Source organism: Drosophila subobscura, chromosome U (assembly GCF_008121235.1).
Source record: "Drosophila subobscura isolate 14011-0131.10 chromosome U, UCBerk_Dsub_1.0, whole genome shotgun sequence".
Taxonomy (NCBI): Eukaryota; Metazoa; Arthropoda; class Insecta; order Diptera; family Drosophilidae; genus Drosophila; species Drosophila subobscura.
The window spans coordinates 25,226,488-25,253,842 of record NC_048534.1 but is presented as its reverse complement, the minus strand read 5'-3'; the positions used below and the strand labels follow the sequence as shown (position 1 = coordinate 25,253,842).

Here is a 27,355-nt window from a genome sequence, read left to right as displayed (position 1 = left end):
GCAGCGGCAGAGGCAGAGGCAGAGGCAGTGACGTGTCAGGGGCCAGACCATAAACAGCGCGAAGCAGAGTGTGAATGCTGTGGGACGGGGTGGGTTTGGCCACTGAAAATTAATTTCTCCATTGTGGCTATAATAATAATCCAATCGGATCCCAATTTGGTGATCTGATAGATATGGTCATTCCCTACGGAATGGCGTTTTTAGTTTTCTGTTATCTTCAAAATTTTAGATTTGGGAGGTTTTCGCCCTTTTGCGGAGGCGGAAGGGGGCGGGGCTCACTTTTGAAATACACTGGTTTCAGTGTGAGCATACAGCAGTCTGGTGCCAAAATTTGGTGGCTCTAGCTCTTATAGTCTCTGAGAACTAGCCGACAAACAAGACGGACCGACGGACAGACAGACGGACAGACAGACATGGCTCAATCGACTCGGCTATTGATGCTGATCAAGAATATACATATATACTTTATGGGGTCGGAAACGTTTCCTTCTGTGCGTTACATACAACCGTTATCCGCACAAATACAATATACCCTATTTACTCTTCGAGTACCGGGTATAAAAAAAAGAGATACAACAAAAATATATATGTTTTATTATTGGGCATCTACATCAACTTCACCGACTGCAGGTTTGTAGGTAGAAGAGGGGGAAGATAATGAATGGAAAGAAAAACGCTTTCAAACAAAATAAAGTTGTTTGGAACAACAAAGCAAAAAAAACGAGAATGGACGTGTGAGACGCTTCATCAAATTAGAAACTGCAGAGCTCTAGCTTTATAGGGATTTTATATGCAAATTACTTTAGAATGTCATTATCTTTAGTGTCCCTGAGTCTAAAGGACTGGCGAATGGCCAGGATATGGCAAAAATGTCCTTAAAAGACAACAATTTTTAGTGACTTGAGATTTAAAAAAAAACGGTCGTTTCATGGCAGCCAGCTTTTGATTGGATTAGAAAACATAAGACCAGCTACCTTCTGCTGATTGATGTTCGCCTAGTACTCGGTCCGAAAATTGCCACTGGTTTTTGTCTTCAACGACTGTTGAAATTGCTTGGCAATTTTCGAACCGAGTACTAGGCGAACATAAATCAGCAGAAGGTGGCTGGTCTTATGTTTCTTCATCCGTTCAAAAGCTGGCTGCCATGAAACTTGACCGTTTTTTTTTAAATCTCGTCACTAAAAATTGTTGTCTTTTAAGGACATTTTTGCCATATCCTGGCCATTCGTTCACCGATCAGGACATGCCGTACCTTTTCGTAATCAGGAAAAAAATCCTGATTCTTTTGCATCATTTTGGCATCAAGGACATCAAGGACTAAGGATATAATTTGTATATTATGGCCATTTCACATCCGACCAGGACGTGATGCATGTCCTTGTGAGCGGAAGAGTCTCGTGAATCGTTTGAAACAACGAAGGACCACAAGGATCAACCATTTTTAAGCTCTTTTAAGTTGTCACCCTGAAAGTATGCCACACTTTTTTATTTTTGCAAAGAGAGCCCCAATCAGCGGGAAGCCGAATTGCGTTTAAGAACTTTATTGAAAATTAAATTTTGACAAGGAAGCAGCCCCATAAAGCAACGTCACGCAGTCGCTGCCTCCAGCTTGGGCTGCTTGGGGAGATGTGCCTCTGTCTCTGGCTCCTCTTCTTCCGCTTCAACTGGCTCGTCCTGTGGCCCAGCTGCCTCCTGTGACGTTTTATGGCGCTGCTTCTTGTTCTGGTTACGATAACTTTTTGGCAGTTTATTTTCACCAATCCTGCAGAGAGAACAATTAGTAATTTGCGGGAAAAACTTTCTTGCGACTAGCTTACATGATGGTTGCCCTTGTGCCCGGCCCCCAGTGTGGCGCTGGGTTTGTCTGGAAGCGTGAGAGCGCCGAGCGGCGACTCTTTGGATTGGCCGCCGCATGCAGCTCATCGAACTCGTAGTCCCTGGTGCACGCCTTCGACAGTATGGCCTGCAAGGGTGTACCCGGAATCATCCGCTCTGGCCGCACTGGATGCCTCTTGCTCCAGCAGCGCAGAATGTCCCACAGCACGGAGGGCGGTGCATCGGTTTTCAGCGAGTTCTTCGATGCATGCGAGTAGGACACACGATAGCCGGCATGCAGCAGGGCAGACCTGAACTTCAGCATGGGCACAATCTCCAGCTTGAGCACGGAGCACAGCTTGTCGGGTGTGTAGTACAGTGGGACATCGGGAAGTTCTTCCTGCACCACGGATAGCACGCCCACAATGCGTCGTTGTGTGCCCAGCTCGCTTAGGTGCGTCTCCTGCACAGCCTGGAGCAAATCCTTGACAAAGTCTGGATTGTGCAGAGGTGCAGACCAGATGGGACCGCCTAGGTGATGCCTGTGTCCGCAGTGCTCGCACTGGGTGTTCACCGCTGGACCCGTTGGGATGCCATACTTGAGCTGCTGGGGATTGCCAGCGGTGGGATTTGGTTTGGTGATGCCCAGCGGCTGCAGCGTGTAGGTGTCGCAACCCGTGCACTGATACAGCCAGGACTGCTTGCTCATGGACAGCTTGCACTGCGCCTGGCCCACATGCACACGAACAAAGATGCGCACGTAAAAGTCCGCGGAGACGCTCAGCAGCGGCTCAATGTACTTGCCATACCTGTTCGCATGACTCTCGATGCAGTGCAGCAGAATGCGCAGTGCCATCTCGTGGCAGCACTTCATCCGCAGTGGCACCGAGCCGTACTTCACGTAGCAGGCCTCCGGGGCGTTGCCCGCCAGCACGGCCATGTCGGTGGCTGTGACCAGCAGCAGGCCACCATCGACCAGGCACTGCATGGCGCCGTCGAGAAAGCGATTCGGACAGCCGTAAGGATCCAGATCAACGGCATCGAAGCGCTTCTCCTGAGCGGTAGACAGATACATGAGAGTCCTGCAATGGATTACAACTATAGCAGAAAGTCTGTGCACTCTTTTGCTCTTCCACTCACATGGCATCCGCATGGCTGGCCTCAATCAGCGGCTCCACTTTGTTGTGCTGAACATTGGCGTTAATGGACTGCACGGCCTGTCGGGACAGATCATTGGCCACAATCTGCCGCACGCCGGCTATCTCCTGCGCATATCGAATGCTGCGCAGTCCCGTGGCAGCCAATGCCTCCAGTATCCGCAAGCCATCCGCGTACTGTGTGCCTGCCACGTAGGTCGGGGGAGTGTCAATCGGCGGAGTGGCCTCCGGCTCGTTCACCTGTTTACGTAGTTTTTTAAGCGCCTTCTCGCATCGCTCCTTGGTCAGGCGCTGTTGGTAGACATTCAAAACGGCAATGCTGAGGTCTCGATTGAATTCCTGCACTGGATTGTAGAAGACATTGCCCCCAGACACGATCTCGGCATGGCGCTCGCGTATAATGTTCTCATTGGGGTTCTTCGGAATGGTCTCCTGCAATGGGACATGTTCTTAGAGGCTCTAATTACGAGGTTTACACACAACAACCTGATGCTTTTCTTCGTCAATTTCCATTTGGTCCGGTAAAAACAACACGTGTGGCAGTGCTGAAAAACGTGAAAAGTGCTAGAAATGTGACCGAAACTTCTGCCTGCTCAATACTTCGATCGGACATATTTTATAAATAGTTCAATAAAAGGGAGTCCTTAAAATCAACCAATCTTCATCTAACGGATAAAATTGTATGTGAGGAGATAAGCTCCCCCTACCTACAAGGAGTTTTAGTTTCGGCGGCATAACTCAAGTTGTTCACCTGTTTAAATGGTGGCTTAAATGGGTTAAGTGGCCTGAGTTCGTTCACTCACTCTGATTTATTTGGTATATTACATCAATTGCTTGGTATATTACAGTATATTTAATCTGTTGTTTGGTTGTTTGTGTTTTGTTTTGTTTTTGGAAGAAGTTTTGACACGCGATGAGCAATTTGAAGCAGGACCTGGACGAATATCTGCTGCTGCAGAGCGATCAGAAGAAGAATTTCAATGTAAAGATGCCACAGCTGAAGGTGCCCAGCCTGGGGGGCATCTTTTCGCGCCAGACAGAGCCCCAGGAGGCCAACAGTTGGCTGAAGGACACACAGGACTCGTGCTGCCCCAAGCTGGTGAGGCGTCATTAACCTTGTAAATGTCACATGTAGACTGTGTGTAACGTAACGCTCTCTCTTTTCAGTCCCGCCTGCAGCGCATAGTTGGCTTCGTGGCGTGCCTGGGCATGGGCGGTCTCTGCATGACGCTCTCCACCTTCTACATTCCGGTGCTGATCCTCAAGGCGCGTAAATTCGCGCTGCTCTACACACTGGGCAGCCTCTTCTTCATTCTGGCCTTTTGCTTTCTCTCTGGCTTCGGGGCCTTCCTCAAGCAGATGTTCTCCAAGCCGCGGCTGCTCTCATCGATCTCCTACAGCGTCTGCCTGGTGCTGACCCTCTACTGTGCTCTGGTGGCCAAGAGCACAGCCTTCACAGTGTTGTTTGCTGTTGCCCAGATCATTGCGTTGCTTTTCATGGTCCTGGGCATGGTGCCGGGTGGTGCCACAGGCTTGAAATTCTTTGGACAGCTCTTCAAGAGCAGCGTCTCTGCCTCAACGAGTGCTTTGCCGGTGTGAAAGAATGACATAGGCGCCATAGCCCCGCGCACACAACGATATAATTTATTTAACCTTACGATAAATCCAAAATAAAACTTATTTGTGATACAATAACTACAAACAAACGAAATCGGCGCTGAATCTTCGTTTATTAATCATCAAATTTCATTCCTCAATTTCGCCCAAGTACAAAGTCTTATCGCTGGAAGCGGAGAGTATCAGCGGCTCTTTGGGACTGAAATCCACATCGTTGACGCTGCCATTATGTCCCGGCAGCTTGTACAGTATCCTCCGTGTGTTCACATCCCAAATGTAGACCTGACGATCAGCAGATCCCGACGAGATCTTATCGCTGCCTGGGGACCAGGCGCAGCGCAACAGATTCTTCTCAAAATTGTGCTGATGTCCCTGGAAGACCTTGACACATCGCTCGCCGGGGGCATAGGGACGCACATCCCACACCCTCAAGGTGTTGTCCATGGAGTTGGTGAGCACAAAGTCACCTTCTGGCGAGAGAGACATGCCCGTGATGGTGTCCGTGTGTCCACGCAGATGGTGCAGCACCTCCTGCTTGCGTATGTCCCAGATCTTCAGCTCGTTGTCGATGCCGCCCGTGATGACCTGCTCGCCAGTGTCGCCAAAGCACACAGATGTCACCTGATAGGGCGACTCGAGGGTCTGCACGGCGTGCTTCTTCCTTGCATCCCAAATCCTGATGCCGCGATCATCGCTGCCGGAGCACAGCAGCTGCTGTCCCCGCCTCGTGCCCTGCACACTGTTCACGAAGCTCGTGTGGCCCTTGAATCGACGCAAACGCTGCCCCGTGACTATATCCCAAATGGCTAGCGTTTTGTCTGTGGAGCAGGTGAAGATGTGAGAGCCATCGGGCGTAAAATGAGCCTCCATCACGGCTCCAGTGTGCCCGGACATGGCCATGACATTCTCACAGTCATCATAGACTTGCCAAATATCTGCAAAAGCAAAGGAAATTCAGTCATAAGGGTTTTCCATGGTTTTTCTTGGGTCTTTCTCACAGAGCTGGCGATCAAAGCCGGAGGACAGCAGCAGTTCTCCCTCCGGATGGAATTCTGTCGTAAAGATCTCTCCCTCGTGTCCCTCCAATTGCATTATGGGTGCCTGCAGATTCGATGTTCTTCGTACACCCTAAAATTAATAAATGTATCAAAAGTTCCATTGAGAAATCTGAATGATGCTTCTTCTTGCACCACGCTCACCGATTCCAAGAGTGCTTTATCCCGATTTGTGTATGCTATTATATCATTTTTACTGCGTTTTGACTCCTGGGCCAGCACCACACTGTTGTGGGGTCGTTTGGTGCCCATTTTATTTGGTTTTATTCAGAAATATAAAAAAATTCGCCGACGAGAACAATTTTTTTTTCAGCCGAAAAACAAATAGGGATGTCACTGGATGTCAGCGATAGTTTTGTACGCTGCAGACAGCGATGATTTTTCGCAAGTACCGATAGATTACAATACATAATTTATTTTATAATTTTGTTTATTTTGTATACAATTTGCGCCTATTCATATGAAGTTTTACACGAAATTGATCTCCCTCTTAATAGGCATCCACGCGTGGTGGCTCAGCATGGAGTTCGGACCTCTTGCGCTCTCCCACCAGCCACTGCTTGTAGCGTTCGTTCCTCATGGCCTAAAATGTAGATTTATAATGATTATTTAAATAATTCATTGATATAAAGGCATTTGGAAACGCACATGGAAACGCAAGAGCTGCTTATTCATGCCCACGCACTCCTGGAAGTCGGATATCAGATCGGCGCACTCTTTTTTGCCGCGCTCCAGACCGTAAGCCTCCAAGCAGTCCATCATTTTCATCTCAAATTTTCCACATTTGTCGTAGGTCTGATGGTTAATCAGGCAGCCGGTCAGATCCGTGAGGGGCAGGCGCAGGAACGGCGTCAGAGACATCTTGCCTGCGGGTTAAAGAGGAAACTACATTATGTCCATGGGAGTCTGGAAAGAGATTTTGTCTGTTCCTTCTGTGACGTAACCATAACAAAGCTCACAGAAGCCACACTTTGGCTTCCAATTAAACTTAAATGGTCAATTCTTATTTCAAACTTGCTATTTTGTGTGATTTTGTTCTAATTTGACTTGTCACGCACCTTAAATTCCAATAAATTGGCAATGAAAACAATTTCTTTCTGTTTTTCTTGAACCGACTAGCGCTTAGTGTTGGCAAACGTTTTAATCGGCCGACAGCTGACTCTATGCATGTGGATTTGTTTGTGTGTGTGAAACAGAGTTTTTAGCGGCACCCACGTTTTGCTTTGAAAAGTAAAATGAAAAATCAAGAACTTGTGGACTATTTGGTGTCCTGTGGTGTCTGCACTATCTGCCAGTTGCGTTACCTGCGGGCCCGCGGTACGGAGTACAACGATATCAACCAATCTTTCCAGCGGGTGAGTAAAAATGGGATTTTCTTTGAAGACAATTATTTCAAAGGTAAACTTTTCGCCCATAGCTGGGAGTGAAAGTGCCGGAAAATCAGTTGGAGGATGAAACAAATGGAATCTCCACTGATGAGCAGCCGTTGAAGAAGCCCCGCCTGAGTCACTGCTCCACCTGTTTGGGCATCTTCTCTGAGGACTTTCAGCGTGAGCTCATCGAGGGGATTATCGCTTCGGATTTTGGCAAATATGACAGCGAGGGCATCGTTTTGGCCATTACAATGCCCATGAGCCTGCAGCTGCGACAGCTCTCCATGTGGTTTGCCCTGCAGCGGAAGTTTGGACCCACTGTCCACAGCAATTCACCGCCAGATGTGCCCATCAAGGAGGCCGTGAAGCTGATTCTACATCCCATAATATGCAAGAAGCTGGACAAGAAGTACGATGCCAATGGACTGATGATCAGCATAGATCTGCGGCACACGGTGGAGGAGCAGGAGGTGGACAAACTGGTGGAACTGAATCGTGTGGCCTTTCCAGGCAAGACGCTGAAACGCATAGAAATCTCGCGCGGATTGCTGGAAAAGCAGTACCAACCATCGCGTGTGAAGGCGGAGACATACGAAAAGTATTTGCCCATTCCACCGCCAGCTGTGGACGAGTCACTCAGCCTCAAGTCAATCGATCTGCAGGGTCCCATGGTCTGCGTGGCCGGACGCTACCGTAAGCTGAGCCGCGAGCTCTCGCACACGCCGTGGCTGTTGCAGGGAGTGCGTCAGATGGAGGACAGCATCGAGGAGATTATCATACGGAGTGTGGGTCCACATTTCACGGAGACTGTGCCAAAGATCACCTTCATGTCGAGCGGACGAGAAGATGTGGATGTGCGTTGTCTGGGCAAGGGCCGTCCCTTTGTGCTGGAGATACCCAACTCCAGGCACAGTTCGCTGACAAAAGAGCGGGCCCTGGCCATGGAGCAGGCAGTGGATAAGTCTGGCAAGGTATCCATCCTCAACCTGCAGGTGGTGCCGCGCGAGCAGGCGATGCACATCAAGACGGGTGAGGAGCAGAAACGCAAGTACTATCGCGCCTTGTGTGCCCTCAAGGAGCCCGCCACATTGGAAATTCTTCAGAAACTGCAGATCCCCGAGAGCTTTGACATTCAACAGAAGACACCCATAAGGGTGCTACATCGTCGGCCGCTGCACACACGTCCGCGCACAATCTACAGCGTCAAGGCGCGCCTGCAACGCGACAATCCCCTTGTGCTGGTCATCGACATTGTCACACAGGCGGGTACTTACATTAAGGAATTGGTTCACGGCGAGTTCGGCAGGACCACTCCATCGTTCTCTTCGATTATAGGCAAGCCCATTGATATACAGGCCCTGGATGTGGTGGGCATTGATCTGGATTGGCCGCCAGAGGTGGATAACTCTCTTTCCCAATAAAAGTCTGTTGTAAAAAACAAAATAACATCAAAATATCGTCTTATTTAGCGCCAAATTAAGTATGACAATTAACAACACTGCTCGCGAGTTGTGGTTCCTGCACCAGTTCAGTTCGCTCATGGAACCATCACTATTTCTTATCAGCTGGAGCGTGCGCCTCCAGCCTACATTCTATTCAATGAAATAAAAAAGTATATTAATGGACATTGGCGTATACTACAGGTCTCCCATACTACTGGTTGCCTGGTGCATTGACTTCCTGGCCTTGAAATAACTTGATTTGGATACGCCGCTTTCTTTTCCACCTCGACCAAAGTTCTGTGTGCTAAAAATAAATGCCGTACAAATAAATGGAATACCCGAAATAGCCGCTGGAATTTGTACAAAGTGCTGTATTGAAACGTGCGCAAAAATCGAAAGTGAGTGTTGCATTTGCAAGTACATAGAGATTCTATCCATGGTCCACGCCCACTTGGGAAGTGTAAGCCTTCGGTTCGGCAATCACCCAACCCAAACCCACCTTAATGCATATGCGCGCGCGTGTCTCGGGATTGTGTTTGTGTAAATCGTGCGAATTGAAGCGTTTTGGTAGCGTCTCCGACCTTCACACAACCTTCAGCCCACAAAACATGCAGCAACACGTTGTGTGTAATCAATAGAATCAGCAATAGGAGCAGTGACAGTGTGCAGGAGCAGCGTCATCAGGGGGCAGCCACCAGCAGAGCAGCCGCTGAAGCAAACAAAATACCCAAAAAACAAAAAGGTATCTGGCTCCCACCCCCGCCCTCTGCCGGCTGCCACGGGTAACCGACAATCAACAAAAAAAATCAACAAATTCTACGCGCTAACAATTCAATCAAAACAAGAGAGAAACGCCAGAGAGAGAGTGAGAGTGAGAGAGCGACAGTCCGATGCACGTGATACCCTCGCAGATCGATTGTTGCCTTGATAGAGTCATTTAATTTCCATTAAATTTTCGCATGCTTGTGAAATTAATGGAATATTTTATAGTGATTTGCATACGACTTAATAATTGATAATGATAATTTAATAAATAATGCTCTGTTGCTCGACTCGCGTGTGGATGCTGCTCAAGAATATTTTTTAACTCAGACCTACTGTGGATTTGAGTTACCAAAACATCATACCCTCTGCTAGGGTATCATAACTGCATCTGTTTGTTGCACTCTCCCGCTCGTTTGCTCTCTTGTTTGTACCCCGACTGCTCGCTCTCTGCTCAATCGCTGTTGCTGCTTGCGTCGCTGCCAGCGCACAGTGGGGTCTCTGGGAGAGAAAACAAACACATACTTATCCTCAGAATTGGCTCATCTTTTATTTTTAACCAATCAAAAGTGAAAGTTCTTCGATTATAAAAAGGGCATGCGTTCGCAGAGGTTCAATTATTTTCACGTGTGCCACGACCAAAACGTTCAAGCAATTGCTTTTAATTATGAACTGTTTTCGAACGGCGTCGCCCACTGTGCCCCGCTCTGTGCACCCACTCGCAGTTAACTCGCTCGCGTCGCAGCTTTTTCTACTCAGTTGAGCCCCAATCGCTCAGCGGAAAAGTTTTGCCCCAAGCTTTCGTTCCGTGAGACACATCCGACAAATCGAAAATAAAGTGATCATCGTTCGTTAGTCGCTTCGCCCGCCTTATCAACCTGACAGCCGGTCGTCTGACCCAGTGCCTAAATACAATAATATCGTGATTAGCCAATTGATAAGACGCGTACCATCTGTCTCTTTCTTTAGCCGCTTGCCGCTTTCCGACTGCCGCCTCTTTCGCCTCTCGTATGCTAATTTTTATTTCATAATCGTTTTAAATGTTTCACTGATTTGGTGTTTTATTTTTGCGTTTTATTGTGGTACCCTATAATCGTAGAGTGTTGGGGTTTGTTGGCTATTGTGCTCTGGATGATATAAAATGATATTATCCATAAATGTATCCAAAATCATCACTTTTAGATACATTTAATAGTGATAATTAAGAGAACAATCCATAAAAGTAGTAGAGTGATCATTAATTGAAAGATTGCAATCACAGTGGAACAATTTTCCCAAAAAATGCCTTCCTGTATCGAGGGTAGCCCAACTATTCGTAATATCTTCCACCTAACCTTCCCATTTAATTTCTATTGCATTCTTATGCTAAATTATTTCAAAAAAACGATTGACAAACGGTCATTGGGTGCTCCATCGCTTACGTCAGCAAGAGGCAACAACATCAGCAGCCGAAGCAACAACAATTTACAATTACAACAATCATTGAACGAACGCAAAATAAACAATTTTACCAATTTTTGCTGCCTTTACAGATATCCGACACAAAAGTTCAACGGCATTCGGTAGAGAGTAAATAAAACAAAAAACCAAAGCAAATTAATTAGTTTGTTTATTTGGCACATTCGTTGATCTCCCATATACGAGTCGCGTGTAAACAATACGACAAATAGGCAACTACAACTATACAAACAATAGTCACAGAACATACAGAGAAATATTCATCAGAGGCACAGCAGATCGGAGCGGATCGGCGACAAAATGAATGACCGTGAATTGAGCTGCAATGCGGGCGGCCAGTTTATGGATCGCGGACGAATGAACCAGAATGGCGTTGTCCAGCCATTGCTAACCGGTAAGTGGAAATTTAAATTCTCCAGCTGAATTGATACTTTATCGGTAGGTTGATTGGGTTTTCACGGGGTCTAAAGGTGTGAGCTGTTTTAATTTGGTGGGAATTACGTTTGAAATAAACGATAAGGGAGAGAAATTTGATGGTAATGGAATATTTTTAGAAGAAGAAAGTGATGTAGATTTCAGAGTGATACAATTTAAGAGTATATGTTGTAAAGATTTGTAGGCCCATGGAATATTAGTGCTAGATGGAGTAAAATTTTTCGAATAGGAACTGAGTCTAATATTAAAGAATTAATTGCAAATATATAGAAAATGGTAGACAGATTAGCGATACAAAATAAAGAATTTGCATGGAATTATAAATGAAATGTCTCCCAAATAAAACCCATTTGTAAGACATTAAAAGATTTAAAAGGCATTGCTCTGAAATATACCCAAAATCATCATCAAATTGGTGTCTGATAAATATACCTAAATCTATAATACGGGAACCATACCAATAAACTCTCGCTTTTCATATTTAAAACTCGTTCCAAAGAAACATCAAGTGGGTTGACATTTATATAGCACCAAACCGAGACAATTTGGCGCGCGTTTCGATGCTACTAGATCTCGAAAATACACTCGTATATATAGCAACATACACATGTATTTATAGACCACACAGACACAGAAACGGGGATATAGGCGAACAAATACAATGCACGATCTGGTAGGGTCTTTGCACTTAGATAAGAATTTGCATTTGGATTCTATTTGTTTTTGTTGGAACGTTAATTGCGGCCACCAACACAACATGAGAGCTGTGGACATTTTTTTTGCTCCCCTCTTATCTTATCGCCTTTGGCCATTAGGTCAGCGTTTTTGTCCCCACCACATAAACTGTTGTATTTTGGGATTACATGTATCAAAGTCTAGACATTTATTGGACTTACCTTGTATTTTTACAGATTTATATCAAATCACAATGGCATATGCATATTGGAAATCGGATAAGACCGATGATCAGGCGGTATTCGATTTATTCTTTCGCAACAATCCATTCCATGGTGAATTCACCATCTTTGCTGGCCTCGAGGAGTGCCTCAAATTCCTGGATAGCTTCCACTATTCACAAAGCGGTATGTACTTTCCCATCTATGTCAATATTGCTTTAATTAATAATGTTTTGTTGTTGTTTTCAGATATTGAATACCTTAAGCAAACACTGCCCGAGGGCATTGAGAATGAGTTTTTCGAGTACTTGGGCAATCTAACAGCGCGCGAGGTCACCTTGTTTGCCATTGATGAGGGCACTGTGGCATTTCCACGGTGAGTTTTGTCCTCTACAGAGGTCTGGAATGGTACAACTATCTTGATAGTGGCTCCAAATGGATGTTCAAACTGACTTTTGCAACTGACTGACATGTAACCGTTTGTTTAGGGTAAATTTCTACAGAGAAATATGTTCACGCAGCGTTTTCACGTCAATGGCAAGTGTCCGTTCGTTTAGGGGAACTTAACTGCAGCGAATCAGCTGGGGAAAGCTGTAAAAGCTGTTTTTTTTTTACGTTTTTGATCCATTTTCTCATACAAAGTTCATATTCGTATCAAAACCAGACAGCTAGTAATAAATACTATCTCAAAATAGCTTTATAGCTCAGAAGATTATGAGTATAAAGACCTCAGATACAGCACATGGCTAAGCATATATAGTAAAGATCATAGCAGCAAAGATAACTGAAGAAACAAACAACATTTTACAAAACAAATTCCAATGACATCTTCTTTTTTGTTCCACAGTGTGCCCATCATTAAGATTGAAGGACCCCTGATTATTGTACAGCTACTGGAGACCACGCTCCTAACTCTAGTCAACTATGCTAGGTATAGTATCGAATTTATCAATAATAACATTTATTAATAATTTATTATCCCCCCATAACAATAACAGTTTAATGGCCACGAATGCAGCTAGATATCGCATGGTAGCTGGCAAACATGTCAAACTTTTGGAATTTGGACTGCGTCGTGCCCAGGGACCAGATGGTGGCCTATCCGCATCGAAGTATTCCTACACAGGTATGATACAATAATAAATCATAGCAAATAGCTGAAACTTTCACACGCCTCATCCTGCCGCTGCTCCTCCTACTCTCCACTACCCAGCGTCGTGACAACTAAGGTCATCCGTGTGCGATATAAACATACATTTTATTTTTTGGCATTGCCAAATTGCATGCAGACAACTCATTATCAATTAAAAGGAATGGGGCAAAGCAATGGATGCATGGAATCAACGCGGAGTCATAGTCATAGTCACTTCCAAAAAATGATTTCATTTTGGGTATGCCATCGAGGTGCGGGTTGTGTGGGTTTTATGGAACGTTTGCCAGCTGCGAGAGCAAGAATTGTCTGTGATAATGATGTGATAAATATTTGTAGAAAACCGTGAACTTTAGAGGTTAATAAGGCAAACACTTTGACTAGAAGTTATCTATTAGAAATTTCGATGTAAATTCAATGTATGCCCTGTAATGCCTGGAATGAGTCATGAGAATGTTATTTAAAACCACAAACTTATTGACATCTTTTGTTAATTAAAAACCAACGTTACCAGCTCGAATTGTTTGTGGTTTTAAATGATACTAAATGGTTGTCATAGCTTCAAAAAGGGTTAGGGTTTATCCCCTAAGGGATATCTCCTCTATCAGTTTTCATTCCATCTTCAATATCCTTCCAACAATAATGGTCAACATTATTATGTCCATAACAAATTAATGTGTTAACCAAGAAAAAGATATAAATTCTCTTAAAACCCTGTATAAAACTGTACAATTTGAAGCATTCTGGTCTTTTTTATGGCCAAATCAAAATTTGTTTTATAATCCCCACAGCTTAGGTACCTTTTTTAGGGTATACCAAACCCCCACTACCTACCCACATCTTCCAAATTGATCGCTTTCAGTGGGTTATGGGTGGACAAACAGAGGAAAAACACCGCTTCTCATGTTGTTTTGTGCCTGTGAGTTTTTTATGATGTGCATGCATGCAAAGCACGTGTCACTGTCAGTAGCCGGTAGGCATATCAACCTGCTCCTCCCTCTACTTGCTACCAGAACTTACTCCCAAGGCTTCTACTACTCCTACTCCTTAACCCTAGGATTACCTACTACCTGCCTTTCCCTTAGTCCCTTCTGTTGCCTTCTACCTATAATACATCTCCTCTGTTTTGGGACAAAGTTCAAGAACTCTGTTTATGTGTTAAACTAAATGTGCGCTGCGCCCCATAGGCAGTAAAAAAAGATCCCTAAAAGTGGGTGGCACACGCAATGCCCCCATTGATAAAGAATGTTGTGTGGGAGCGGACCCGCTCTGGGTGTTCATGCATAGGGAAGTCGGTGCCTGGTACCACCATCCAGCTCAGAGCTCCTTTCAATTGGCGCTCACACATCGTAACTTTTGGGTTCCGTTTCAACGTTTTTGCTTGGCAAGCTTCAACGCTACAACTTTTTAATGCGTTCGAAATTATTGTTGGAGCTCCTATGAGGGTGATAGGGTAAACCCTATCCGAACAATCGATGGGTTCGCGTGCGCGTGACTCACGCCGCGTCCAGTTGGCGTCAAGGTTCCTGTCAAGGCTTCCCAAAACAAAAAGGAGCAGAGGCAGTCTTACAAATTGAAATGTTGCAGGCAAGCATTGTTGTAGTTTATGGATTTCCATGAGGAAATGAAGTCATATATGATGGCAGAGAGACAGGTGTTCTTTGGGGCAGGGAAAGGGTGGAGAAAGAGTTGCTTTAACCACATTACATTTTGTTAACTTTATGTCCCATTTTTTAGGAATTCCAGCAGCTTCACTAAAACTCCCACTAAAACCCTTTCGTTTGTCCCTTTTAGGTGGTTTTGATGGCACTTCCAATGTTCTGGCTGGCAAACTCTTCAACATACCCGTCAAGGGCACCCATGCCCATGCCTACATCACCAGTTTCAGCAGCATTGGCGAGCTCAAGACGCGTCTGCTCAAGCACAAGCAAACGGGTGAGTGCCACAAATCCTTGAACTAAATCAAAGTATCAGTTTGATATTTATTTCCATATCTTGCAGGTGTCATGGAGGATCTGTTGGAGCATGCTGTTCGGCATCGTGGCATGTTGTCCCACGTCTTGGATGTCTCAACGGAGGAGTCGAGTGAGGGCGAACTGGCGGCTATGGTCTCATATGCCATTGCATTTCCGGATGGATTTATGGCACTTGTCGATACGTACGATGTTAAGAGGTATTTCGCTTTTAGGCAGATTCTCTCGGAACGTGTCGTCGGGTTTTTTGTTTCTTTGTGTTTGTGTTTGTGTTTTTTACATCTTTTTCCTTGTTTTGATTTGGTTTTTGTATTTGGAAACCTTTTTATCACTTTTTGTGAGACTTTTGATTGTGATCCATAAACAATCTTCCCTTGTGGACTTTCCCGAATGCTTTCCTTTCCTGCTGCTCTCCTGATTACCATCGTAAATCCTTGACAATATCCTGGTAATCTCCTTTCCTCTGTCCATTACCTGGTAACCTTCCACCTCCCTCTATGTTGTTCTTAAGTTCTAGATTTTATCTCTTTTGTACTCGTAAAACTTGAAACTTTTGAGACGTGCACCAAGCTACAAGAAACCCCCAAAGAGTAAACCCATAAAACAGTGAAAAATATGAAATTTTAAAACTAGTTTTGAATCCTTTAAACTCCATCCTTCAGTTGTTTTATGATCATGTTTTTTCTGCTCCCCAAATTCCATATTTTTGTAATTCATTTCCTGTGCTCGCTTTTTTGTCACTTTTGCTTTTGATTTTGTATTGGTAATAATAACAACAACAAAGTATTATCCAACAGCCGAGAGACAGAACAGCAACTTACACAAGATCTTCTATCGGGTAACCAAAATGCTACCAAATCAAAAGACAGCAGCAGTCCGTCAAAGCCACAGAGCACTGTTAATGGACAGAAAAAAATAACTAATGGCAAGAGCCAACAATCAGCCAGCAATGGACACAAGACACACAATCACAATGGCCATCAGAATGGTATTGCTGCACAGAATATTGTTGGTGGTGGTGGCGCTATTGGTGGTAGTAGAACGCCCCTTAAAGATACTCTAAATGAAACGAATCTCAGCACAACAACAGCAACAACAAGAACAAGAACAAGTGCAACAGCAGCAACAACGTTAACAAGAACAACGTCCAATGGGACGGCATACCTACCAAAATATGTCGAGAAGTCATTCAGGTAAATGTCCAAAACTCTTTGAGGGAACCAAAAACGAATTTTATAATCGGAAAAAAAGTTCAACGAAATAAAACCCTAAAACATTCCTTATTCATGTGAATCATGTGCATTATTTTTGTGTGTAATTTCCCCTGCTATTTGTTTAACTTAAGCTTTAACTTTCCATTCCAACTCTCTCTTCGTTTTTGGGTGATCTTTTTCCTAATGGTTTTTGGGTGCTGCATGTGTCCCTCCTCCTACGCCACTAAAAATCATCGAAACATTCATTGAAAAACTTATTCTAAATTAACGCTTTAATAAGCCAACCACGTACATGCATATATATGTAGATATATAGTTATATATATGTACATATAATATATTGTATGTCTATGTATGTGTCCCTGCTACTCTATGGTGTTACATTGGTCCTTTAGTACAAAGCTCGTATAATTGGGAAAAGATTGGAAAAAAGGCTAAAAGATAAATCCAGAAAAAACAGGTGAAGTTTCGGTTTTTGTTTTTACTTATTTTTGAGATTTTTGCTCTTTATACTCTTTTAATATTCTACTCTATTCTTTCTCATACTCTAATATTTTTGCTTTCTTTTGAAATAAGTCTTTTTCCTTTTCCATGCGCACTTTCTGGTTTTATTTTCTCCGCTTTCAATAGGTTTTAAACCTTTTTTCTTTCTATTTCACTTTTCCATTTATTGTCTAACATTTTAACTCACATTTTTCTTTTGAACATTAATTTGTACTCACATTTTCTTTAACAATCATTTTCTTCAACTTTTCTCTTCTAACATTAATTTTTATTCATTTTCGTTTCTAATGCATTTTATTTTTGATCGTCCTGAATGTGTCAACCTTTTCCCCCTAATCAAACATTATTCGAAACCGAATCAGAGAACCCATGAATACAAAAAATGAAACATAGCAAAAAGAATTTCCTATTCTAACATAGTAAACAAAATGACTTCCGGCACTATTTTGGCAGAGGTATGTAAAACACACGTCTTCAAAGTTACTCGTACAAAACAACAACAAACCCAAAAAACAATACAAAAATCAATCAAGCGACAATAAACAACAACTGCACAATAATATCATATGGCATAATACGCTCCACTCACCCAAGTAAAACCATATAAAATGTTTGAAACTGTAATTTGTGATTACATTTAACCAAAGTTGCACAAAACAAATTGGAAAACAGTCTGTAGATGAAATTAAATACATAAATTATATAGAAAAACATTGCTCAAAGGCAAAATTGTGCGTTTTAACAACAAACTTTAAGAAATGTAAAACTACCTTCTGAATGACCAATTGTTTAATGCACTTTGTAGAGAAACATAGAGAAATATTCAAATCACACTCTGAATCACCCTAATGCTGTCATAGACCACCCAACTCCTAACCCGTGTAATACTGGTACATGTCCCTTGTCCTGAAACTCTCCACACAAAACATTTTGTTCAGTTTTCCCTAACATTTTGTGGAACCCAATTTAAGTTTTGTTTTTTTTATTGTCTAAAATGTTTACCATTATTTTATGACTTGGAACCATTTTCCTATCAACCCCGAAGAAATTTTTAATCCTTTCAATATTTTTCAACAATTTTTTGTTTAGTGTTTTGTTAACTGTAAATAGTTGAAAGAAAGCGTCCGAGAGAGCACACTGCATGGCTTAACGAACAAAAGAAATGAATATTCAACATTTTGTGCTGCTCTCAAAAATGAGTAAAAATACGAAAAACTCCAACACAGGAAAAGATTTTTCTAGAAGCACTTGCAAAAACCCATAGCGGGAATCCCATGTGGTTCCATCACTTTTGTAGAGCTCTACACCCCAAACACCTTATAAAAACATATTTTTGTGTAAGCTTTTCGCCTGCAAATTAGTGGAAAAATGAAAAACTTAAAAAGAAATTTATTTTTGTTGAATTGAGAACCCCAGCAGCACTTGTTGAAATTTATAGACACAATTTTTAATCAAAATTTGTTATTTTCTTGCTTTTTCCGTAGGAGCGGGCTGTTGAATTTCAGTGCCGTGGCTTTGGCCCTCAACGATTTGGGTTATCATGCATTGGGCATACGAATTGATTCCGGGGACTTGGCATATCTCAGCTGTTTGGCGCGAGAGACCTTCGAGAAGGTGGCCGAACGCTTCAAGGTCCCATGGTTCAATAAGCTTACAATTGTGGCCTCGAATGACATCAATGAGGACACCATATTGAGCCTGAATGAGCAGGGACATAAGATTGATTGCTTTGGCATAGGCACACATTTGGGTGAGTCATCAAAGTTGGAATTGCAAACAGATTTTAATGGTTTTTTCGCTTTCCCCAGTGACCTGTCAGCGCCAGCCTGCCTTGGGCTGTGTCTACAAGCTGGTGGAGATCAATGGACAGCCGCGAATCAAGCTGAGTCAGGATGTGGAGAAGGTCACCATGCCGGGCAACAAGAACGCCTATCGTTTGTACAGTGCCGATGGACACGCACTCATTGATCTGCTGCAAAAGGTCTCGGAGCCGCCACCAGCTGTGGGCCAAAAGGTGTTGTGTCGCCATCCGTTCCAGGAGTCAAAGCGCGCCTATGTCATACCCTCGCATGTGGAATCGCTGTACAAAGTGTACTGGAAGTCGGGCAAGATATGCCAGCAGTTGCCGACGCTCGAGCAGGTGCGCGAAAAGGTGCAAATCTCATTGAAGACGCTGAGGAATGATCACAAGCGTACACTGAACCCAACGCCCTATAAGGTGAGCATAAATTAATATTAAATTTTGGCCATTTATAATGAATTGGTTCTGTTTTTTGGCAGGTTTCGGTCAGCGATAATCTGTACAATTTCATACACGATCTGTGGCTGCAGAATGCGCCCATTGGCGAACTCTCATGATCTATATAAGGATAAGGGGAGCGACCGACCGACCGAAGCAGAGAAAACATTTCCGAAGAAAAACGAAAAAACACAACGTACTTTTATTTGACGTAGAACTGTTCTCGCTCATCATCCCAGAGAAGTTAGATGATGATTTTTTAGTCATTTGCTGGTCATATGAATATTCTAGATGTTGTTGGAATAGAATTTTGGGTTCTATTTTTTCAAACAGAAATTCCGTAACGAATTTTCTTGCGTTTACTTCAATTGTTAAGTCGATTTTAATTTGTTTAAAAATTAAATAATTGCTAACTATCTATGTATGAAACGCACATTATATTCAGGAATGTGTCCAGGTGCCTTATCAAACGAAAAATAATCAACCAAGAGAAAAGTGTAAAACTCAGAGCAAAAAGCAGAGCAGAAGCAGCGCAGAGTGTATTTAATAGAATTTTTAGTACTTAAGTGTTGATAAAATGTTGCGCTAATTAACGAAAGTTAAAAAAGTACAAATGCTGTTTAGTATCTACATTTTGCATGCAAATATATAGGGCACACATACAAGCACACAACACACACACCAGCACACACCTAACTATATATACATATACTCTTTATATATACATATATATATATATATATATATATAAGCGATATCTTACTTTACATATTATGTTTATGTATTTAACGTATAAAATGCAATTGTAAATATGTTCAAAATTTAATAATTATAAGTCCCCAAAATGTACGAGTAGACGCCGCAACGCCCATCCCAAGCACTCGCAGCATAACCCACAATACCCCAATACCCACAGAACCAACACAAATATAACCCCCACTCAAAGACCGCTTCAAGAAAACAAAAGGAACATAAAACCAAACTTCAAACTGTTGCCTGTAGTTTTGATCAAAAATAAAACAAAATAAGCTGAAGGAAGCCACGAAATTGTTGGAGTGTTTTTTGTGCTGTTTATTGCATTTGCGTTTGGTGTGTCTAAAAGAGTTTCCATAGAAGCCAGCGAATCGCTGAAAAGATTAAGACACTAAATTGTCATCAAGAGCGAAACCGGCAGCTCACTTAGGACACGTTATTGGATGTCCATCTGTAAGATTAAGTTATGGACTCGATTGATGTGCTGTTTAGGAGTGCAACTACTTACCTACGCGCTTAACCGACTTACGAGACAATTCGTTGAAGGGCGTTGGGCCGGTTCAGCCGACAGCTGGAAAAACTAAAAAAATATTTGATATTGATCGAGAATTTATAGCTTAATGGTCGCTCACCTTTTGGGGCGCTGAGTTCCAGTTTGACTGTTGGAAGGGCGCTGTTCCTGACTCCTCCTAGCTCAGCTGGATTCTTCTCAGTTTGGCTCACCGCAAAAGGCAGGCTTACAGTTCACTGAAAAGAGTTCAAAGTAAGCCATGAAAATCTGTTCAGAAGTTGTCCGCCAAAAACTTACCCAAAATTTGTTGTAACTTGTGCCCTGATTGCTCTGATTGCTCTTAAACTTTATTTAAGATCTGTCTTTTGCCATTCTCGAAATGCTCTCGTTGGACGCAAGCTGTATTTTATATGGATCAAGTAATCACGGCAAAAAAAGATTAATTAATTATGGGAACTTTCCAAATGATGCCTAATGCTCACAAAGCATTTCTTTCCCCGAAAGAGAATTTATACCTATACCTAACAGTTGACAAGCTACTCACTTACCGTTTAATGCTTTTTTGTTGACCTTTTTAGTTTTAAACTTAATTTGGAAACACTCCAAGGAAAGGAAGTCTTGAAAAATATACAATCTTGTGAAGAATTGATTGATAGGTCGGATAAAATTATAGCTTTAGCGCTGAAACCCCGAACCAGCTAGTAATATCAAACAGAACATCAAAATCGAGCAATATGATTTAAGAAGACGATATGAGAAAATGAGAAAGTATATTTGGTATATTTTTAAGGGTTTTGCGGTATATTGTATCGATATTTCCGCCGCCACTCTACAGCTGACACCGCGCCTCTTACGTTAACTGTTGTTATTTCCATTTTTAATGAAAAAATAAACAAGAGAATACACTAAAAAGGTTAATAAACTGCATAAAGACTACACCATTTTGCACTTGCAGTGCCCAAAAACAACCAAAGAGTAGCTGGGCGAGAAAGAAAATCAAAGATTTGTTCGATTTTTGCTGCAGCTGCGCAGCCCCAACAACAAAAGCAACAGCAACAACTGCGCTGCGTTGTGATTCATCTCTTTGAAAGAAGATTTTGGATATAAATTGATTTTTAACACTATTTGCATTGCAGTTAATCAACAACATGGAGGACACACTGGACGGGGACACCGGCTCCCGCAAGGATCTCATATTGGATCGCATTAACAAGCGCGACAAGGACAGGAAAAACTATTTGGATGTCAAGTCGGAGCAGCGCTCCAAGGAGACTGTCCAGAACGAGGGCGTGGATTACTTTGCGCAAACATTTGGCCAGCGCGCCTACGACATTGAGAAGAGCATCCTGATGCTGGACATGAACAGTGGCGATGCACCGCTGCCGGATCTCAGCAAGCGGCTGCCAGAGATCACCGTTCAGATACAGGAACTGCAGCGTTATCTAACCGCTTCGACGATGTTTCTCTCGGACTTCAAAATCAAATCTTGTCAGAATATGCTAAATGCATTGACCAGCAGCAACGATGAGGCACGCCAGCGGTTGATGCCCAAGAAGAAGTTTGGTTTTAGTGGCAAGAAGACTGCGCCCAAGCAAAAGCCGCTGCCGGTGGTCGTTGATGGGGAGCCACAGGAGAAGAAGACACCAAAGAAGGAGCAGAGCGGCAGCAACTTCACTTGGACCATTGCCAATCGCCGAAATGCGCACATTGTGCTGACCGCAGACGAAGTCAATGGCCAGGACATTACCATTTCCAATTTAAGTGAATGTCTGGTTGAGCTGCAGGGACATCCCGGCTCTGTGCAGATCTCCAAGGCCACGCAGTGCACCCTGCTCTGTGGGCCGGTGGCACGTTCCTTCTTTGCCGAGCAACTGGATCGCTGCACCGTGGCCATTGCCTGTCAGCAGCTGCGACTGCACTCCTCCCATTCCACGCGCATCTATCTGCATGTCACCTGTCGCGCCATCATCGAGGACTGCAAGAAAATCGAAATTGGGGAGTTCAACTACGACTACCCGGAGCTAGAGGCGGACTATGCTGCTTCTGGACTGAATAAATCCCAGAATAACTACACGGATGTGGCAGACTTTAATTGGCTGTCGCCGGATGTGCACTCGCCCAACTGGAGCCTGCTCAAGGATCATCCGGCACCCAATTGGAATGCCCTGCGTCGCGATTTTCTCAGCAATAATAATAATAATAATGATAAGGAAGAGAAGGAGACGAGCACGATTATATAGTGGCGGCGTCGGCGGCTGCTCTTGACCGTTGTGGCCTATGCCCTGCTGCTGGGCTGGCTGCTGCTGGAGCTGCTGCTGCCGCTGCCGCTGGTGCCTCCCACGACTGGCACTCGCACTCGCATGTAAATAGATAATAAGTGCATGAAAATTAGAATATATATATAACCCCGCCCCTGTTTTCGGCAAATGTATTCCCCCCAACTCAAAGTCCCACTTTCTCGCTCACTGGGTTGTCACAGTTGTTATTTGTGTGTGTGTTGGCAGTGTACATGTGTCTCTGGCAATTTGACATCATGTCCATTTCGGGGGATAGCATAATCAGTGGCTGGCCAAAATGACAGTGCCACACAAATTACAGTTACCATTCGCAGCAGTAGGAGGCGTGGCGGACAGCGGAAGGACAGTGCGGACGGCGGCGCTCATGCAAGTTTCATGTGTGGCCACAACAGGACTTCTCAAGTTGGTAACTTCTTTGGCCACAGGGACATTGATGAGGGTCGGTCAACTCTGTCGTGCGGTGTGTACTACAGCGAAAGTTTGGCCACAATTTTGGGCTACTCTCTGGTCGGGAAGCACAGCTGCCATGCGGAGTCATAACATCACAGCTTGAGAGGGAGTGTAATCATTCTTCGTTATGCTACTTAGGGCCTCTCCTTGCGCTGTTGATTTCTGTTGCGGCTGTCGACATGACCGCTCGTCCGACTGTCAAAATAATTAACGAATTCGAGTTACATGCGTGTGGGCAGAAAGCCAATGACAGTGGGGAAGACGGAGACCACCGCTGCGACCATATCGACATGCCATATTAGTGAGGTAATTGAACTGCAAATTACACTTACAGCAGCGTTGCCGTTGCCCATGCCCCCCCCACACTAATGTATGGCGTGCGGGCGAAGAATGAGGTTATGTAATAAGCTGTCAACGTGAGAACAGCTGTCCACTTTGTGGCTTCTGTGTGGTGGGTGTTGGGTGTGTGTATGTGTGGGGCGGTGGAGCACACTGATAAAGAAAAGACAAGGAGCAAGCAAAGTGAAGTCAGAGGTGGAGGAGGAGGTGGGAACAAAAGGTAAAGTGCAAACAATTTAGTACGTGTTTCGGTGGTTGCCGCTGCTGCTGCTGGCCAAGACAAAAGGGCAAAGTTGGCTACAGCTAAAGGGTAAAGTAAGGCTACGATAAGAGTCAGAGACAGTAGCTAACCGTCAATTAGGTGGCATTTTGCTGAGGGGTACGGTGGGTGGGCACTTTGGGATTGCTATGCAAGCAGCACAATGGGGAGCCAGAACTTGGTGCAATTTTCTAATCAAAATTGTGGTTTTCAGTGCAGCGAGAGAGAGAAGAGGATAAGAGGATTCAAAGAGATTCTTGGCAGTGGCTATTAAACTGAGTGTGGTGACTGTAAAACCTTTTGGTGGCTGTACAACTTTTCTATGCGCGGCTGTTGCTTAAGACTGTGTTGTGAGCGTCTCAAACTGCGTTGTGGGTTTTTGCGCAGATGAACTGTAAACTTTCCACTTGCTGTAAAACTGGCTACACCATCTTAATAAACAGAACATCTTAAACTGTTGGTTTATTCCGGAAAGCTTATTCTCTGTCAAGGCCTATAACTGTTAATGGTAGATAATTAATACTCGCAACAAGTGCTTTAGATGTTAAATTGAATTGCTCGATGACCCCCATGTCTGTGGCTGCTAGACCAAAGGCCACCCCAAATGTAACTCCCAAAACGTAATTACCCTGTCAGTCTCCATCTCTCCGCACCCACAGTACCCATCGATTGCCACTTAATGCCCGTGTCTTTGTTCAACACACAATCCTGCAATCAAATTGCAAATGAATTGTTTATAATGTGACAAAAGTGGCCCAATATGCCTGTCAGGTGGATGTCAAATGCACACCTGGAATTCGCCTGAATTAATTTTCATAATCAACGCCTGTGCTTCGGCCTCAGTCGCTGCTCCAGGCAGCAGCGCAGCCACAGCGACAATCACACAAACAAGAAAGGCAAGCCACGCCCGCTTTGGGGGTCGAAGCGTTGCACACCCTGGCAGGTTATATATTGCTATGGCTGAGGTGAAGAAATTTGTTCGCGCAATTAGAAAAAGCAAAGCAGAGAATAGAATGCTGTAGAGTCTAGATTCTAGAACAAAGCCGGCAGCGCAGCCGCCTATGCATTTTTGGCTGTACCTACACCACGCGCTTTAAGCCTCTCACCAACCAATCCATCTCACTCCCATCCACAGGTGACCAAACAACAGCCGAAATGTTCGATCTTTGCTTTATCATGAGGGGGGGTGAAGAGAAGAAGAGCATGGAATGTTCTAGAACAAAGCTGGCAGCGCAGCCGCCTATGCATTTTTGGCTGTACCCACACCAAGCGCTTTAGTTCTCTCACCAACCACTCCATCTCACTCCCACCCACAGGTGACCAAACAACAGCCGAAATGTTCGATCTTTGCTTTAGCATGAGGGGGTGAAGAGAAGAAGAGCATGGAATGTTATAGAGCATAGCCGACGGCAATGCACCAACACCCTCTCACCACTTATTCGCAAGCGCACTCTCGTCAGCTTTCGGAGAGGGAGAGGTGAAGGGGCAGTGATTTCAATGAGAGTCAATTCCCAATATGCAAGCAATTAGCAAATGATGGTGAAGCTGTACATGACAATAAGAACCGAAAGATTCCACCACCACCATAGCAAAACTAGCTGATGAGAGAGGAGATCGCGAGAGAGCAACGTCAAGAACAGCAGCACAAGGTGAGCTTACTAACGAGGTGAAAGTTTTCGCAGTGGGAGACCGCCCAGCGGTCAAGATGTCACCTTGTAAGTCAACACCTTGGCATGAAATGCGCTAAGCAGCCCACGCATCTTCGCTGCGCTCGCTCTTTTAAATTTCAACCGGTGCCGGGTGCGGGTCGCTTTTCGTAGTCTCCGCGTTTATATCCGTATAAATCGGGAATTTCGGGAAACAAATCAAAAAAGTAATGTGAGGTGCAGTTGTGTAGTGAAAGTGTAAGTGTAAGTGTAAGTGAAAGTGAAGTGTTTAGTGCAGAAAATGTGTTGGTTCCAGAGCGGCAGCGGCGTTGGCGATATGGCAAAAGGCGAAAATGGCAGCTAGGCGTATATGGCGAAAAATGGCAGTTTGGCGAAAAAGTGAAGTGTAGTGCAGTGAAGGGAAGTGATGTGCAGTGTAGTGTTGTTGTGATTGACTACAAATTAACAAAAAAGTGTGTGTTTAGTGTAAGAAAATGTGTGGGCTCAAAGGCGGCAGCGGCGGCGGCGGCGGCGAATTGGCAAAAAGGCGAAAATGGCAGCTTGGCGTACATGGCGGCGGCGAATTGGCTAAATGGCGAATATGGCAGCTTGGCGTACAATGAGTACATGGCGTTGGCGATATGGCAAAAGGCGAAAATGGCAGCTTGGCGTATATGGCGATATGGCGAAAAAGTGATGTGATGTGTAGTGAAGTGAAGTGATGTGCAGTGTAGTGTAGTTGTGATTGACTAAAAATTAACAATAAAGTGTGTGTTTAGTGTATGAAAATGTGTTGGCTCAAGGGCGGCAGCGGCAGCGGCGAATTGGCAAAATGGCGAAAATGAAGCAGCTCGGCGAATAAGTGAAGTGGTCTAATACATATGTTGGCGAAGAAAGCGGCAAAATGGCATAAAATGGTAGCTTGGCAATGTGTTGAAGTGAAATATAAAAAGGCATATTATAATATGCGTAAATTCTTTTTTTTAATGTTAAAAAATCATTGATTCAGTCCAGCAAAGTGTGTGTTAGTGTGTGTAAAAATTTGGCGCTAAGTTTGTCCCTTTCCCACTCCAGCATAAAATAGCGCAGTCAAGAAAGAGAGTGAAAAAGGAACGAGCGTTCCAAAGTGAAGTGAGTGATGGGGTGAGGCATTCCAAATCTGCTGATCTGACTCTCTCTCATCTTGTGTGTTACACGAACTTCCGTCCACTAATGCCTCATCTTAAATTAATATGCCCAAGTATACACCTATTGGAAATTTTGTGCGTTTCGCTCGCGGTTTCTGTGCGGTTTCGGTGCGGGTTTCGTCGTCGAAGTCATCTGATTTTTCGTGCGCGAAAAGGACAAAATAAACTAACTGATAGAGACTTGAAAAGACTTAGTTCTTTGAATTTCTTCTTTCCTTAAATTGAAAAAAAAGGTGAGTTTAACTACATTTTGTATAGGCTCTGAAAAGTTTTATTTGCCACGTTGCAAACATCTAGTCAAAATCATCATACATACCCTCTGCCCAGAATACTCACTGAACAATTTGAATTGCAAATTGAACGGAGCTTAGGGAGACAAAGATGGCGACGGAGAATGTGCGAGTGTATGAGGCTGCTGCGTCTTTAAGTTTCAAGGGGGGGACATAATCAGCTAACTGTAACAGGAATGCCTGCAGCAAGGCCTATTTAAACGGGGTGGGGCATACAATTTTCCGCTGTTACGATGGCTCTCTATTTTGGCGCTATTGGCTGAGCGCTCTGTGGGAGAGAGAAGTCCCTTGTAAAATTACACCTTCTGCTTCACTTGCCATTTGACTGCAAATTGAGTAGCTCACTGTGTGAGTGGGTGTGAAAGGGAGAGAGGTATGTAATGTGTGGGTGAATTGAGTCAGCAACTGCGTGAGAGAGATCGTCTCCAGTGACAGGGCAATTAAGCTCTCAAGTTCCAACGGCTGCTGCCTGTGCTCTCATCAGTGGCAGACATTTTGGCAAGCTCGACAGGAAGAGTAGACCAAAACCAAAG

The 27,355-nt window shown here is 44.0% G+C and overlaps 7 protein-coding genes and 1 long non-coding RNA gene across 20 annotated transcripts; 4 read left to right on the top strand and 4 right to left on the bottom strand.

Moving 5' to 3' along the window:
- Nucleotides 1-1,525: 1,525 nt before the first annotated feature.
- LOC117901703 (probable tRNA (guanine(26)-N(2))-dimethyltransferase) lies at nt 1,526-3,551 on the bottom strand. 2 transcript variants are annotated; one of them, XM_034812572.1, is made up of 4 exons: nt 3,459-3,551; nt 2,956-3,404; nt 1,818-2,897; nt 1,526-1,762 (listed from the first exon to the last, which is right to left on the bottom strand). In XM_034812572.1, exons 1-4 carry the CDS (start codon nt 3,483-3,485, stop codon nt 1,588-1,590), a joined length of 1,731 nt encoding a protein of 576 aa, XP_034668463.1. In that variant the 5' UTR covers nt 3,486-3,551; the 3' UTR covers nt 1,526-1,587. The 2 variants fall into 2 exon arrangements, with proteins under 2 accessions (XP_034668463.1, XP_034668462.1); XM_034812571.1 differs by having other exon boundaries at nt 2,956-3,407; nt 3,459-3,500.
- Nucleotides 3,552-3,817: 266 nt separating this feature from the next.
- Nucleotides 3,818-4,633, top strand: LOC117901707 (protein transport protein SFT2). Its single transcript, XM_034812578.1, has 2 exons — nt 3,818-4,071; nt 4,140-4,633. The coding sequence occupies exons 1-2, from the start codon at nt 3,886-3,888 to the stop codon at nt 4,569-4,571; spliced, it is 618 nt and encodes a 205-aa protein (XP_034668469.1). The 5' UTR covers nt 3,818-3,885; the 3' UTR covers nt 4,572-4,633.
- Nucleotides 4,634-4,683: 50 nt separating this feature from the next.
- On the bottom strand, nt 4,684-5,980 carry LOC117901705 (U5 small nuclear ribonucleoprotein 40 kDa protein). Its single transcript, XM_034812574.1, has 3 exons — nt 5,789-5,980; nt 5,588-5,717; nt 4,684-5,524 (listed from the first exon to the last, which is right to left on the bottom strand). Exons 1-3 carry the CDS (start codon nt 5,894-5,896, stop codon nt 4,719-4,721), a joined length of 1,044 nt encoding a protein of 347 aa, XP_034668465.1. The 5' UTR covers nt 5,897-5,980; the 3' UTR covers nt 4,684-4,718.
- Nucleotides 5,981-6,060: 80 nt separating this feature from the next.
- LOC117901709 (NADH dehydrogenase [ubiquinone] iron-sulfur protein 5) lies at nt 6,061-6,847 on the bottom strand. 2 transcript variants are annotated; one of them, XM_034812581.1, is made up of 3 exons: nt 6,703-6,847; nt 6,293-6,510; nt 6,061-6,227 (listed from the first exon to the last, which is right to left on the bottom strand). In XM_034812581.1, exons 2-3 carry the CDS (start codon nt 6,503-6,505, stop codon nt 6,135-6,137), a joined length of 306 nt encoding a protein of 101 aa, XP_034668472.1. In that variant the 5' UTR covers nt 6,506-6,510; nt 6,703-6,847; the 3' UTR covers nt 6,061-6,134. The 2 variants fall into 2 exon arrangements, with proteins under 2 accessions (XP_034668472.1, XP_034668471.1); XM_034812580.1 differs by having other exon boundaries at nt 6,089-6,227; nt 6,761-6,813.
- On the top strand, nt 6,826-8,463 carry LOC117901704 (putative tRNA pseudouridine synthase Pus10). Its single transcript, XM_034812573.1, has 2 exons — nt 6,826-6,999; nt 7,062-8,463. The coding sequence occupies exons 1-2, from the start codon at nt 6,880-6,882 to the stop codon at nt 8,436-8,438; spliced, it is 1,497 nt and encodes a 498-aa protein (XP_034668464.1). The 5' UTR covers nt 6,826-6,879; the 3' UTR covers nt 8,439-8,463.
- Nucleotides 8,464-8,602: 139 nt separating this feature from the next.
- Nucleotides 8,603-19,586, top strand: LOC117901701 (nicotinate phosphoribosyltransferase). Of its 4 annotated transcripts, none has more exons than XM_034812562.1 (12): nt 8,603-8,857; nt 10,754-11,073; nt 12,026-12,196; nt 12,260-12,386; nt 12,858-12,941; nt 13,009-13,136; nt 14,955-15,095; nt 15,162-15,333; nt 15,931-16,326; nt 18,336-18,601; nt 18,660-19,069; nt 19,132-19,586. In XM_034812562.1, the coding sequence occupies exons 2-12, from the start codon at nt 10,980-10,982 to the stop codon at nt 19,207-19,209; spliced, it is 2,067 nt and encodes a 688-aa protein (XP_034668453.1). In that variant the 5' UTR covers nt 8,603-8,857; nt 10,754-10,979; the 3' UTR covers nt 19,210-19,586. The 4 variants fall into 4 exon arrangements, with proteins under 4 accessions (XP_034668453.1, XP_034668455.1, XP_034668454.1 ...); XM_034812563.1 differs by lacking the exon at nt 8,603-8,857 and adding an exon at nt 9,975-10,229; XM_034812564.1 differs by lacking the exon at nt 15,931-16,326.
- Nucleotides 19,587-20,159: 573 nt separating this feature from the next.
- LOC117901699 lies at nt 20,160-21,102 on the bottom strand. 7 transcript variants are annotated; one of them, XR_004649333.1, is made up of 4 exons: nt 20,903-21,102; nt 20,476-20,590; nt 20,352-20,423; nt 20,160-20,294 (listed from the first exon to the last, which is right to left on the bottom strand). It is a non-coding gene; the product is annotated as an uncharacterized LOC117901699 (long non-coding RNA). The 7 variants fall into 7 exon arrangements; XR_004649330.1 differs by having other exon boundaries at nt 20,352-20,414; nt 20,903-21,090; XR_004649335.1 differs by lacking the exon at nt 20,903-21,102 and adding an exon at nt 20,837-20,860.
- On the top strand, nt 20,750-22,801 carry LOC117901698 (tubulin-specific chaperone C). Of its 2 annotated transcripts, none has more exons than XM_034812560.1 (2): nt 20,750-20,773; nt 21,491-22,801. In XM_034812560.1, the coding sequence occupies exons 1-2, from the start codon at nt 20,765-20,767 to the stop codon at nt 22,592-22,594; spliced, it is 1,113 nt and encodes a 370-aa protein (XP_034668451.1). In that variant the 5' UTR covers nt 20,750-20,764; the 3' UTR covers nt 22,595-22,801. The 2 variants fall into 2 exon arrangements, with proteins under 2 accessions (XP_034668451.1, XP_034668452.1); XM_034812561.1 differs by lacking the exon at nt 20,750-20,773 and adding an exon at nt 21,177-21,267.
- Nucleotides 22,802-27,355: the final 4,554 nt, after the last annotated feature.

Excerpts from the sequence above, each read along its gene's own strand:
- LOC117901704 (XM_034812573.1), top strand. The coding sequence starts at position 6,880 with ATGAAAAATCAAGAACTTGTGGACTATTTGGTGTCCTGTGGTGTCTGC. Across the intron at positions 7,000-7,061 it reads TCAACCAATCTTTCCAGCGG|CTGGGAGTGAAAGTGCCGGA; the intron begins GTGAGTAAAAAT and ends TTTCGCCCATAG.
- LOC117901709 (XM_034812581.1), bottom strand. The coding sequence starts at position 6,505 with ATGTCTCTGACGCCGTTCCTGCGCCTGCCCCTCACGGATCTGACCGGC. Across the intron at positions 6,228-6,292 it reads AGCAGCTCTTGCGTTTCCAT|GCCATGAGGAACGAACGCTA; the intron begins GTGCGTTTCCAA and ends TCTACATTTTAG.
- LOC117901703 (XM_034812571.1), bottom strand. The coding sequence starts at position 3,485 with ATGGAAATTGACGAAGAAAAGCATCAG. Across the intron at positions 3,408-3,458 it reads TTGACGAAGAAAAGCATCAG|CAGGAGACCATTCCGAAGAA; the intron begins GTTGTTGTGTGT and ends CATGTCCCATTG. Across the intron at positions 1,763-1,817 it reads GGCACAAGGGCAACCATCAT|GATTGGTGAAAATAAACTGC; the intron begins GTAAGCTAGTCG and ends TTCTCTCTGCAG.
- LOC117901707 (XM_034812578.1), top strand. The coding sequence starts at position 3,886 with ATGAGCAATTTGAAGCAGGACCTGGACGAATATCTGCTGCTGCAGAGC. Across the intron at positions 4,072-4,139 it reads ACTCGTGCTGCCCCAAGCTG|TCCCGCCTGCAGCGCATAGT; the intron begins GTGAGGCGTCAT and ends CTCTCTTTTCAG.
- LOC117901701 (XM_034812562.1), top strand. The coding sequence starts at position 10,980 with ATGAATGACCGTGAATTGAGCTGCAATGCGGGCGGCCAGTTTATGGAT. Across the intron at positions 18,602-18,659 it reads TGGCATAGGCACACATTTGG|TGACCTGTCAGCGCCAGCCT; the intron begins GTGAGTCATCAA and ends CGCTTTCCCCAG. Across the intron at positions 19,070-19,131 it reads TGAACCCAACGCCCTATAAG|GTTTCGGTCAGCGATAATCT; the intron begins GTGAGCATAAAT and ends GTTTTTTGGCAG.
- LOC117901705 (XM_034812574.1), bottom strand. The coding sequence starts at position 5,896 with ATGGGCACCAAACGACCCCACAACAGTGTGGTGCTGGCCCAGGAGTCA. Across the intron at positions 5,718-5,788 it reads ATAAAGCACTCTTGGAATCG|GGTGTACGAAGAACATCGAA; the intron begins GTGAGCGTGGTG and ends TATTAATTTTAG. Across the intron at positions 5,525-5,587 it reads CGGCTTTGATCGCCAGCTCT|ATATTTGGCAAGTCTATGAT; the intron begins GTGAGAAAGACC and ends TTGCTTTTGCAG.